This window comes from Bos javanicus, chromosome 10 (assembly GCF_032452875.1).
Source record: "Bos javanicus breed banteng chromosome 10, ARS-OSU_banteng_1.0, whole genome shotgun sequence".
Taxonomy (NCBI): Eukaryota; Metazoa; Chordata; class Mammalia; order Artiodactyla; family Bovidae; genus Bos; species Bos javanicus.
The window spans coordinates 72,494,177-72,506,321 of record NC_083877.1 but is presented as its reverse complement, the minus strand read 5'-3'; the positions used below and the strand labels follow the sequence as shown (position 1 = coordinate 72,506,321).

The window sequence follows — 12,145 nt, the reverse complement described above, 5'->3', positions numbered from 1 at the left end:
CCCTATATTGCCCCCCACTAATTAACAACAAAGGAACAAAAGCTCTACTTAAAAACAATTCTTAGGTTGTCCTTGTGACTCAGTTTGTTTCCCGTTTGCACACAAAAGTATAGCAAAGAACAGAACACCATCATGTCTAAAGAAGTGCCAGATTCCCAGCCTTAGATTCTGGTTTCTAATTTACAACATGATAGCGGTGTCCTTCTTTGCTTCCAAAAGACTAAGCCTTAGTACTTAAATCTGTAGATATGCTGCATGGATATTTAATGATACAAGCTGGTAATAAATGGGAAGGAAAAACTATTACTTTGAAATCTCTTCACTGCCTCAAACAGGAATGATGTAATAATGGTAACCACATCTACTCTTTAGGGGAAAACATAGTTAGAATTATTTATGAAATAAAAAAGAAACAGAGGTACTAAAATTATATTGTTGGAATTTGAACCAATTAGCTTAAAATAACTTTCCTGGAGAATCCCAGGGACGGGGGAGCCTGGTGGGCTGCCGTCTATGGGGTCGCACAGAGTAGGACATGACTGAAGGGACTTAGCAGCAGCAACTAGCAAACGACTGAGAAAGTTACAATTCCTACTTTAGGAGTGCAAAGAACTATCTCTGCAGAGAAGACAAAATATATACAAATTAAAGTTTCTCCTATTCATATATAAAACAGTGACTAAGTGGAACTCTCTTAGACATTCAAGTTACAAATTATATATAAGTAATTCTTCTAAGGTGCGTCTAGTCAAGGCTATGGTTTTTCCTGTGGTCATGTATGGATGTGAGAGTTGGACTGTGAAGAAAGCTGAGCGCCAAAGAATTGATGCTTTTGAACTGTGGTGTTGGACAAGACTCTTGAGAGTCCCTTGGACTGCAAGAAGATCCAACCAGTCCATTCTGAAGGAGATCAGCCCTGGGATTTCTTTGCAAGGAATGATGCTAAAGCTGAAACTCCAGTACTTTGGCCACCTCATGCGAAGAGTTGACTCACTGGAAAAGACTCTGATGCTGGGAGGGATTGGGGGCAGGAGGAGAAGGGGACGACAGAGGATGAGATGGCTGGATGGCATCACTGACTTGATGGACGTGAGTCTGAGTGAACTCCAGGAGTTGGTGATGGACAGGGAGGCCTGGCGTGCTGCGATTCATGGGGTCGCAGAGAGTCGGACACGACTGAGCGACTGAACTGAACTGAACTGAATACTCTATCCCAACATTTTTCACTCACTGAGAGCTTAAATTCTAGGAAATAAAATTCAAGAAATTCAACCACTCTGTGAACACTCCTAACCAAAACATGTCCAATCTCAACTCTACATATTTCAATACATAATAATTAAATCCTCATTTCATACTAATTATTTTATGTTAATTTTTAACCCTTCATATTTCTCTAGGTTTACTAAATAAATAAATCCTGTCTTCTCAGTCACACGGCAAAGGCTTTATTTCCAAAAACCTTAATTACATTTATATGTCTTCCTTGGACCCTCTCCAAGTTCAGCAAATCTGACTTCGTTTGTTGTATTGTGTTTGACTTTTCTTTAAGTACAGCAGCTCAGGAAAAGAAAAAGTCATTGCTCTGGCTCCTGTCCCTTAGGTTACCCTCCATACAATCAGTCTGCTACTAGAAGCAATAGTTGAAATCCTAGCTATTCTCAAATAAGGAAGAATTTATGTTTTGTATTTTGAGCATTTTCATTAATTAAATAAGGTATAACAGAAAGAGAATGAATTTCAGTGCCATCTTTTACAGGTGATCTAACCTGAGACTCAGTTTGCAGATCTGCAAAAATAGAAATATCATCTATCTCATGGAGATATAAAAACAAAAACATGCTGCTGCTAAGTCGCTTCAGTCGTGTCCGACTCTGTGCGACACCATAGACGGCAGCCCACCAGACTCCCCGTCCCTGGGATTTTCCAGGCAAGAACACTGGAGTGGGTTGCCATTTCCTTCTCCAATGTGTGAAAGTGAAGTTGCTCAGTCGTGTCTGACTCTTAGCAATGCCATGGACTGCAGCCTACCAGGCTCCTCTGCCCATGGGATTTTCCAGGCAAGAGTACTGGAGTGGGCTGCCATTGCCTTCTCCAAAAACATGCTGCTGCTGCTAAGTTGCTCAGTCGTGTCCAATTCTGTGCGACCCCATAGACAGCAGCCCACCAGGCTCCCCCCATCCCTTGGATTCTCCAGGCAAGAATATTGGAGTGGGTTGCCATTTCCTTCTCCAATGCATGAAAGTGAAAAGTGAAAGTGAAGTCGCTCAGTTGGGTCCGACTCTTAGCGACCCCATGGACTGCAGGCTCCTCTATCCATGGGATTTTCCAGGCAAGAGTACTGGAGTGGGGTGCCACTGCCTTCTCCCTTTTATTAAAAGAAAACTATCACAGGTCACAAAGTCTTAAGCAATGTTGGGATCCTTGCCTACATCTGTTCAATGAAATCAACCCTTGGGACATAGGTGCTCAATAAATATTACTTTCACCCTGCATTTTAGAAATGATTCTACCAAAAAGTGCAAACTCCTAACTTCATAAACATTTAGATTTTCATCTATATTACGTATCAATCTCCACATTCAGTAATATAATCAATCCACATGAAAACTGTCATTTAAAATTTTCACCATGCCCTTGAACCAAATGCCAAATTTTGCTAAATAATGAACAGTAATAATAAGTATTCCATCACATACTTAAGTTATTTTAATTTCAAAAAGCATTAAAGTAACCTCCCTCCCACCATAAAAAAAAAGAAAACAACCAATTTCAGATGGATAATACAAAATTAAACAATAGAGTTCAAAACAAACCCTTAAGAGTGGAAAACAATACAAAGTGACAAAAGTTATTGAAAATACATGACTAACAGATCCACAGCATAAAAAGAACTTAGACATATGAGCAAGAGACGTGAATAAGTATTTCACAAAATACGGGAGTCAATGTTCAATCTCATTAGTGATCAGTGGAATAAAGCAGATTAAAATCACAAAGCATACATACTCACCAGAATGGTTACAGTGGAAAAAACAGAAAGGCACAAGTGTTGGTAGAAGTACGATTGGTAAAAGCCACTTTGGAAAATGTTTTGGCAGTATCTCCTAAAATTAACATACATAATCACCATGACCAAGTAATTCTACTCTTAGGTGAATAGCCACCAAGAAATGTCTGTACATGTGCACCAAGAAATATATATAAAAATGTTAGCATTATGTATATTACTGAAACTCAAAACAACCTAAACATCCATCAACAGTAGAATGTTGATGTAGAATGTAGAATAGTCCTCCTATGGAACATTACCCAGCAATGAAAAGTGAAAAAAAAAAAAAAACTACATCTATATACAAAAACATGGATGAATCTCACAAATATAAGATGGACAACAAAACATTAATCAGGTTAAGGCATACATGCTTAGATGTTAAAGTTATTTAAAAGAGCTAGATAGGGACTGCCATAGAAAACAAGAGTCCCTATTTTGGGGAAAAGGAGTGGGGTGCAGGCTAGATGTAAGAAGTCATGAGGAGGACTTCAAGAGCATTGAGAATACTTTTTTCTTTTAGCCATGTGATGGTTACACAGATATTCACTTTGTAATAATTCACTAAGCTATATGGTTTGGTTCTGTGCACTTCTGTATATTTGCATTACATTTCACCAAACAAAAGGTTGTAAAAATGAGGAAGGGAAGAAGAAAGAAAATAAATACCAAGGTCACAACACTATCTGGAAAGATATCTAATATATTAAGCTAAATACTAAGGTCAAATGAAATGTAAGCACACAAAAAGGTGCTCAACATTAGTCATCAGGGAAATGCAAATTAAAAACCATGAGATACCACGATACACCTGTTTAAAATGCCTAAAATACTAAAATTCTTAATGCTGAGGATGCAGAGCAACTGGAATACTCAATGTTGATAGGAATGCAAACTGGTATATGCTCTTTAAAAAATAGTTTGGAAATTTTTTACAAACCTAAATATATCTTTCTAATATATAAATCATCAAATCTCCTTCTTAGTATTATTTACCCACAACAAATTAAAACTTACCTATACAACTGTATGGAGAAGGCAATGGCACCCCACTCCAGTACTCTTGCCTGGAAAATCCCATGGATGGAGGACCCAGGTAGGCTGCAGTCCATGGGGTCACTAAGAGTCGGATATGACTGAGCGACTTCACTTTCAATTTTCACTTTCATGCATTGGAGAAGGAAATGGCAACCCACTCCAGTGTTCTTGCCTGGAGAATCCCAGGGACGGGGAAGCCTGGTGGGCTGCCGTGTCAGGAGTCGCACAGAGTCGGACACGACTGAAGCGACTTAGCAGCAGCATACAACTGTAAGCAAATGCTTACAGCAGCCTTGTTGATAATCATAACCAAGGAAACAACCCACATGAAAGAATTTTGAGGAGTGATGGAACTGCTCTACATTATGATTTTACGATCGCTATACTGTTCTGCATCTGGCAAGATCCTATACATCACAAAGACTGACCTTTGTTGTATGCAAATTTAAAAAATAAACTTCAAAAAACTGTAGAACAAAATACTATGGTCAAAGCAATGCCACAGATTTCCAGGATATCAATATGCCAAATTTATCATAAAATTCCCCAAAATTCAAGAATCCTAAAAATATGTACTACTTAATTATACAATATAAAGAGATTATAATTCACTTAGACATTTAAACTATAATAACAACAAAAAGCATTACTTGTAAAATGACTGTTGCACTTGGTTTAGCATTTTATATACATATTTTAATCATCCAAATAATCATATAAATCTACAATTATCTCAACTTTACCAATGAAAGAAACAATTTCAGAAAGAGCAAAGTAACATTTTACCCATAGACACACATCTAGTGAATTGTGAAGCTGGTATTTAATCCCACTGTATCTTAGTCTTTCCAAGCCCATTTTCTTTCCTCTATACTTTCTTTTTAGTTCAAAGTGAAAGTGAAAGTGAAGTCGGTCAGTCCTGTCCGACTCTTTGTGACCCCATGAACTGTAGGCCCCCAGGCTCCTGCGTCCATGGGATTTCCCAGGCAAGAATATTGGAGTGGGTTGCCATTTCCTTCTCCAGGGGATCTTCCCGACCCAGGGATCGAACCCGGGTCTCCCGCATTGCGGGCAGACGCTTTAACCTCTGAGCCACCAGGGAAGGGAAGCCCTTTGGTAATTCCTTAAAATGAGTAGTGTGTTCCTTTACATTATGGAAAGTGAAAGTAAAGTCACTCAGTCATGTCTGACTCTCTGCGACCCTGTGGACTGTAGCCCATCAGGCTCCTCTGTCCATGGGATTCTCCAGACAAGAACAGTGGATTGGGTTGCCATTTCCTTCCCCAGGGGATCTTCCCAACCCAGGGATAGAACCCAGGTCTCCTATATTGCAGGCAGACGGTTTATCCTCTGAGCCACCAGGGAAACCCCCCTACATTATTATGTAAAAATATGCTCAAATTTCCTACATTTGTAAGCTTAAAATAGATTATGAATATTTTGTATTTTTCAGGTGCCCACATAACCACAATTATACAAAACAAAGTTAAAATATACAACTTCTGTCCTCAAGGTGTTTATAAATCTAATTAGCTGGCAAACATATGACAAACAAAGTAGGCAATTTTAAAACTCAAAAACAATAGCTGAGTAGTAGAAACATGGTTAGTGTGAGTACCTTATAATAACAAAATAATTCTAATTGCTTCCTCCCTTCCCTTGTATCATCACTGTCATTCATTTCACTTATATATAAGGACCTGTGTGAATAAGTATACATGTGCATATACACATATAGACACATAAGCAAACATGGTCAAACAGTGTTACTATTATTTTAAACTGTTATCTGTTAGAGCAATTAAGCACAACAAAAATAAAAGTTTTATTTTATCTTCATTCATTTCTTCTGCAATGCTTTCTCTTCTGGATTTCTCATCTATATCATCTTCCTAGCCTCTAAAGAACCTTTTTTAACATTTCTTTCAAAAATGATACACTGGCAAATAATTCTCTATTTTTCTCTTATGATCTTTATTTCTCCTTTACTTTTAAAGTATAATTTTACACAGTACATTATTCTAGGCTGGTGGCTTTTCTCTCTGAATACCTTAAATATTTCATTCCACTCTCTTGTTTGCATGGTTTCTGAGGAAAAGCCAGATATAATTCTTATCTTTGCTCCTCTATAGGAGGAGCTTCCTCAGGAGTTTTTTTTTCTTTATCTTCAATTTTCTATAATTTGAAAATAATATCCCTAGGTATAAGGTTTTTTTTTTCTTGCCATTTATCCTACTTGATGTTCTCTGAACTCTCTGGGTCTTTGGTTTGGTATCTGATGTTGATTTAGGAAAATTCTCAGTTGTTATAGTTTCAAATATTTCTTCGGCTCCTTTCTCTCTTCTCTGGTATTGCCAGAATGCTTGTGTTGTACCTTTTGTCGTCATCCCACAGACCTTGCAATATTCTGTTCTGGGCTTTTATTCCCCCCAGGCTTTTTCTCTTTGGTTTCCAGTTTTCAAGAATTCGACTGATATATCCTCTTGCTCAAAGACTCTTTCCTCATGCATGTCCAATCTACTAATAAGCCATCAAAAGCACTCTTCACTTCTCTTAGAGTTTCTTTTTTCTCTAGCATTTCTTTTCAGTTCTTTTTTAGAATTTCCATCTCTCTGCTTATATTGCCCACCTGTTCTTGCATGTTATCTACTTTATCCATTAGCACTCTTAGCATATTAATCACAGTTGTTTCAAATTCCCAGTCTGATAATTCCAATTCCCCGGTCATATCTAATTCTCATGCTTGCTCTGTCTCTTCCAACTGTGTCTTCTGCCTTTGGTATATCTTGCAATTTTTTTTCCCCTTGACAGCCAGACATGACACACTGAGTAGAACAAACTTTTGTAAACAGGTCTTTAAAAATGTAAGGTATCAGTGAAAAAGTTGGCTTAAAGCTCAACATTCAGAAAACTAAGATCATGGAATCCGGTCCCATCACTTCATGACAAATAGATGGGGAAACAGTGACAGACTTTATTTTGGGGGGCTCCAAAATCACTGCAGATGGTGATTGCAGCCATGAAATTAAAAGACACTTGCTCCTTGAAAGAAAAGCTATGACAAACCTAGCTGGCATATTAAAAAGCAGAGACATTACTTTGCCAACAAAGGTCCATCTAGTCAAGGCTATAGTTTTTCCAGTAGTCATGTATGGATGTAAAAGTTGGACCACAAAGAAAGTTGAGCACCGAAGAATTGATGCTTTTTGGAGAAGACTCTTGAGAGTCCCTTGAACTGCCAGGAGATCCAACAGGTTCATTCTAAAGGAAATCAGTCCTGAATATTCATTGGAAGGACTGATGCTGAAGCTGAAACTCCAATACTTTGGCCACCTGATGCGAAGAACGAACTCATTGGAAAAGACCCTGATGCTGGGAAAGACTGAAGGCGGGAGGAGAAGGGAAGACAGAGGATGAGCTGGTTGGATGGCATCACTGACTCGATGAACATGAGTTTGAGCAGGCTCCAGGAGTTGGTGAATGGACAGGGAGGCCTGGCATGCTGCAGTCCATGGGGTAGCAAAGAGTTAGACACAACTGAGAGACCCTGAATTCAGATGCTTATATCTTTCCTTTTCTCCTTTGCTTTTCACTTCTCTTCTTTTCACAGCTATTTGTAAGGCCTCTCCAGACAGCCATTTTGCTTTTTTGCATTTCTTTTCCATGGGGATGGTATTGACCCCTGTCTCCTGTACAATGTCACGAATATGCAGATGACACCACCCTTATGGCAGAAAGTGAAGAGGAACTAAAAAGCCTCTTGATGAAAATCAAAGAGGAGAGTGAAAAAGTTGGCTTAAAGCTCAACATTCAGAAAACTAAGATCATGCCATCTGGTCCCATCACTTCATGGCAAACAGATGGGGAAACAGTGGCAGACTTTATTTTGGGGGGCTCCAAAATCACCGCAGATGTTGACTGAAGCTATGAATTTAAAAGATGCTTACTCCTTGGAAGGAAAGTTATGACCAACCTAGATAGCATATTCAAAAGCAGAAACATTACTTTGCCAACAAAGATTCGTCTAGTCAAGGCTATGGTTTTTCCTGCGGTCATGTATGGATGTGAGAGTTGGACTGTGAAGAAAGCTGAGCACCGAAGAATTGATGCTTTTGAACTGTGGTGTTGGACAAGACTCTTGAGAGAGTCCCTTGGACTGCAAGAAGATCCAACCAGTCCATTCTGAAGGAGATCAGCCCTGGGATTTCTTTGCAAGGAATGATGCTAAAGCTGAAACTCCAGTACTTTGGCCACCTCATGCGAAGAGTTGACTCAATGGAAAAGACTCTGATGCTGGGAGGGATTGGGGGCAGGAGGAGAAGGGGACGACAGAGGATGAGATGGCTGGATGGCATCCCCGACTCGATGGACGTGAGCCTGAGTGAACTCCAGGAGTTGGTGATGGACAGGGAGGCCTGGCGTGCTGCGATTCATGGGGTCACAAAGAGTCGGACACAACTGAGTGACTGAACTGAACTGAGCGACTGAACTGAACTGACGGTATCAGGGATGATAGAATAATTTATAGTCCTAGTCCTATAATAAGGTCTCATTCTTTTAGAAAGCCTATGTTTCTGGACTGTGAACTTCACACACACTTCTCAATCTCCCTGCCATCAGGTGGGGCAGGATGGTTAGAGTGAATTGAAGTTGTGTATTTCCCTTCTTCAACATTTAAGACTGGAGCAGTTATAGTTGGATATTTCCCTTCACCCAGATCAGTTAGGCTCTGATAAAACTCAGTTAGACTCTGGTAAAATAGTTTATCCTAGAGGGCAAATCTTGTTAGGAAGAACAGAATGCTCTGGCACATCTTAAAACGGTTCCCCTTTTTTCCTTCATGTGTCAAAAGCATGAGGGGATTTTTTCTAATATACACTGAGATAATCTGGTTGAAACACAACAGGTAAGACTCACAAAAAGTGTGGGGCCTCTGATGATTCATTTCCCCTGGAGTTTTTAACTCTTAAGAGTTGCCCATACTGAGCCTTCAGTAATTTGTGAACCAATTCAGGTTTCCCTACACCAGCACTGGTTCCCAGCAAGGCTGCTGTTCTGGTGAGCTGTGATTCACTGTAGTCTCTACTGGTCTCTTCAATTTTAAGGGCAGTGGCTTGCTTTGTGACCTCTCTGTACTAAAAAAACTTGTTGATTTTTCAGTGGGTTTTAAGTTTTATTTGTTGTCAGGTTGGAATGGCACTTTCCAAGCTTCTCACATGCCATACCAGAAACCAGAAGTCTGCATTTTAAGAAATATTTTTCTATACCACAAGCTTAAAAACTTACACAGAATAATAAACACATGCAAATTCAATATCATATAGAACAAAACTGTGTTGCATACTCTGTAAATTATTATTTTTCACTTTCTTCTTATACTGCATGTATTTTTATTTCTAGTCATGTAGCCTAGATCAGACACATCTTAAATAATTGAATCTTCCAGTTTATCTGTAAAAATCAATATACAGTTATAAAGTATAATACTTGACATATATGTTCCAAATAAACAATAAAATACAGCTTACCATTTTGATGCCTGTGGAAAACGTCCCTGGTTTTATAGGTTTAGGTTTCTCAATTTGCATTTCCAATTGGGTAGATCTATCTTTATGCTGAGCCAAAAGTAGAGCAACGGGGAGATCAGAACTCTCCTGTAAGAGAAGTTAAAGTGCAGTGTGAAAGTTAAAAAGAAAGAACTAAAGAGCAACCAGTCTTTTATTTTAAATTATGCCTTTCCATAAGCACTTGATGTCAACCTAAATATTCACTTTATGGAGAACACTTTACAAAAAACTTTAACATTCCATAATAAGAAAAGGCTGTTTTAGACTCATAAATCAAAATAACCTACAAAAATGGATTTTTATAAAATCCACATTAAAGACAATATAATAGGGTCTTATTTCATCTAGTGAAACCAACCATATATTTATTAAAATAAAAAAAATTAGAAGCTAATCACAAAGAGAGTAGTACAAAGTACTATAACCTAGATCAGATGTTTATCTAAGACACATTCTTTTAACCAGTGAATTCAGACTGGCTTGAAATTGTTTCCCATTAGATTTCACCTGAGGCCGTTTGGAAATGATCCTTGTTCTGTTTTTTGTACAATGGAATGATTGTTAAGTACAACCAAAAGTACATTTATTTTCTCCTTTATTACTTACTTTTATAAATTAAATCTAAATTTTTTAATTAGCAAAATAATAGTAAACATTTTTAATATCTTATATTGATACTAAAACAGGGCCGCTATCTATACAAATCTGCATATACACATATTAATAACATCATCAAATAACTAACTCTTATATGTAAACTGTTATTTATTCTATTTAAAATGAAGTCTTCTTACATGTTTAAAGTGCTACACAGCTAAGATCTAAACTAAATGTACCCAAAGCATTTTCTCTTCTGAGATGTCAGTTAAATAAGAACACAGAAACACATGCAGAAGGAAACCAGGAAGGAAGAAGGTCATACACAAAGAGACACACTGCTCTCTGTATCAGTAAACAGAAAGAAAGGTACAAATACATTTCTATCTCCTATACCAAGGTGACCTATGAAAATAAAGTCATCAAATGGTCTAACAAATTTTTAAAATAGTAACTACCCAGAATTTAATCCTGAAAAAACTATGGTGTTAAACATTTTGTAATATAAAAGTGAAGATATAGTAGAACCTATTTTCTTTCCAAACCCAACAACTTAGTATTTTGGGGCACAAATATGGCTAACAAATATATTTAAAAGACTTGTTTAAAGGTTATAGTACAGAAGAAATTCAAATAACAAGCCAATTATTTCAACAGCATCATCCTAGAATAAATCTGTTTTTCAAAACTTTGCAACAGAAGTGGTTTGCAAAAGCAAATGTTTTAAAGATGGAAAGTTTCAAAAGTAAATGGAAAAACACAAATTTTATTTATAATGCAGAACTTTATTAAGAAGCAAAATTCTTGAGACTTGGTTCTAGAAGAATATACTTGAATACCTCTCATATATTCTACAACAAAGCATTAGTAATACATTAATCATAGTATTAGGACTTTCCTGGTGGCCTGGGAAGTATGGCATTACTGTGAATTCCCACAGCTATTTGAGATTCCCATTAGGAATTTTGTAAAAAAATGTCAACTTAAAGGACATTTTAAATGGGCAATGGCCCAAAGTATCTTTTAAAATCTCTTACTATCATTTTACATGTAAAAACTAACAGAAGAAAAATAAATTTTCTTGGCTAAAAAGCTAAATCATTGCTTCCTAATTAATACTCGAAGTGAATTCAAATTCCATACCTAGTACTTACTCTAAAAAGTAAAAGTTCTTACATAAAAGCAAAACAATATGTGCACTTCAAAAAAAGTTGCTAATCAATACTATGCCTGTTTTAATTCTGGTTTCACTTTCCTATAAAAGAACCAGAATAGTAAAATGTATTGGTAAAACAGCTGAAATTTAATAAAAATAAGTATTCTAGAAATCTAAAACTAATTTTGGTACAAAGGCAATACAATTTACTTCAAATCTGCTATACTCTACTTTAGCAATCAAAACTTTGGAGTCTGAAAATCTTGTAAATGTTAAGAAAGAAATAAGTAGGAGTTTACACATCAACAAAATCTATAGAGTAAAATAAATTATGGGAAACATATGCTCTTAGGAATACAGAGAATGCAGATTCAGCCTTTCAAGTTATTGGTTGGCCAAAAAGTTCGTTCAGGCTCTCCCGTAGTATCTTATGGAAAAACCCAAATGAACTTTTTGGCTAACCCAGTATTTCATTCTTAGCTTTCCATTTTTACCCTGAAAGGTTCCCTAAGCTATTTAATAGCCTGAAGGTACAATGCTCAATATTTAAAGAAATTTTAATTAAGACTACCTGTAATACTTATTAAAAGCTTTATAACGACCATTTTGAAAGATTATTTTAACTGACTTTGAGCAAGCCATCTGGCAAACAATATTCTAATAAAAATGAGCTACTGCATTTGACAATATTAGCCCTAGCAAAATTTAAGACATAATCTGAAGAGAAGTTTCTAA

The 12,145-nt window shown here is 37.0% G+C and overlaps 1 protein-coding gene across 3 annotated transcripts in view; it reads right to left on the bottom strand.

Moving 5' to 3' along the window:
• The window catches only part of MNAT1 (MNAT1 component of CDK activating kinase), a 211,721-nt gene that overhangs the window by 111,865 nt on the left and 87,711 nt on the right, over window positions 1-12,145 (bottom strand). For 2 of the 3 annotated variants that reach the window (XM_061429062.1, XM_061429063.1), the window contains exon 6: window positions 9,619-9,744. In XM_061429062.1, the coding sequence (XP_061285046.1) occupies window positions 9,619-9,744 (126 nt within the window). Of the gene's footprint in view, window positions 1-3,013; window positions 3,108-9,618; window positions 9,745-12,145 lie in introns of all 3 variants that reach the window. The other variant, XM_061429064.1, reaches the window with a different exon arrangement.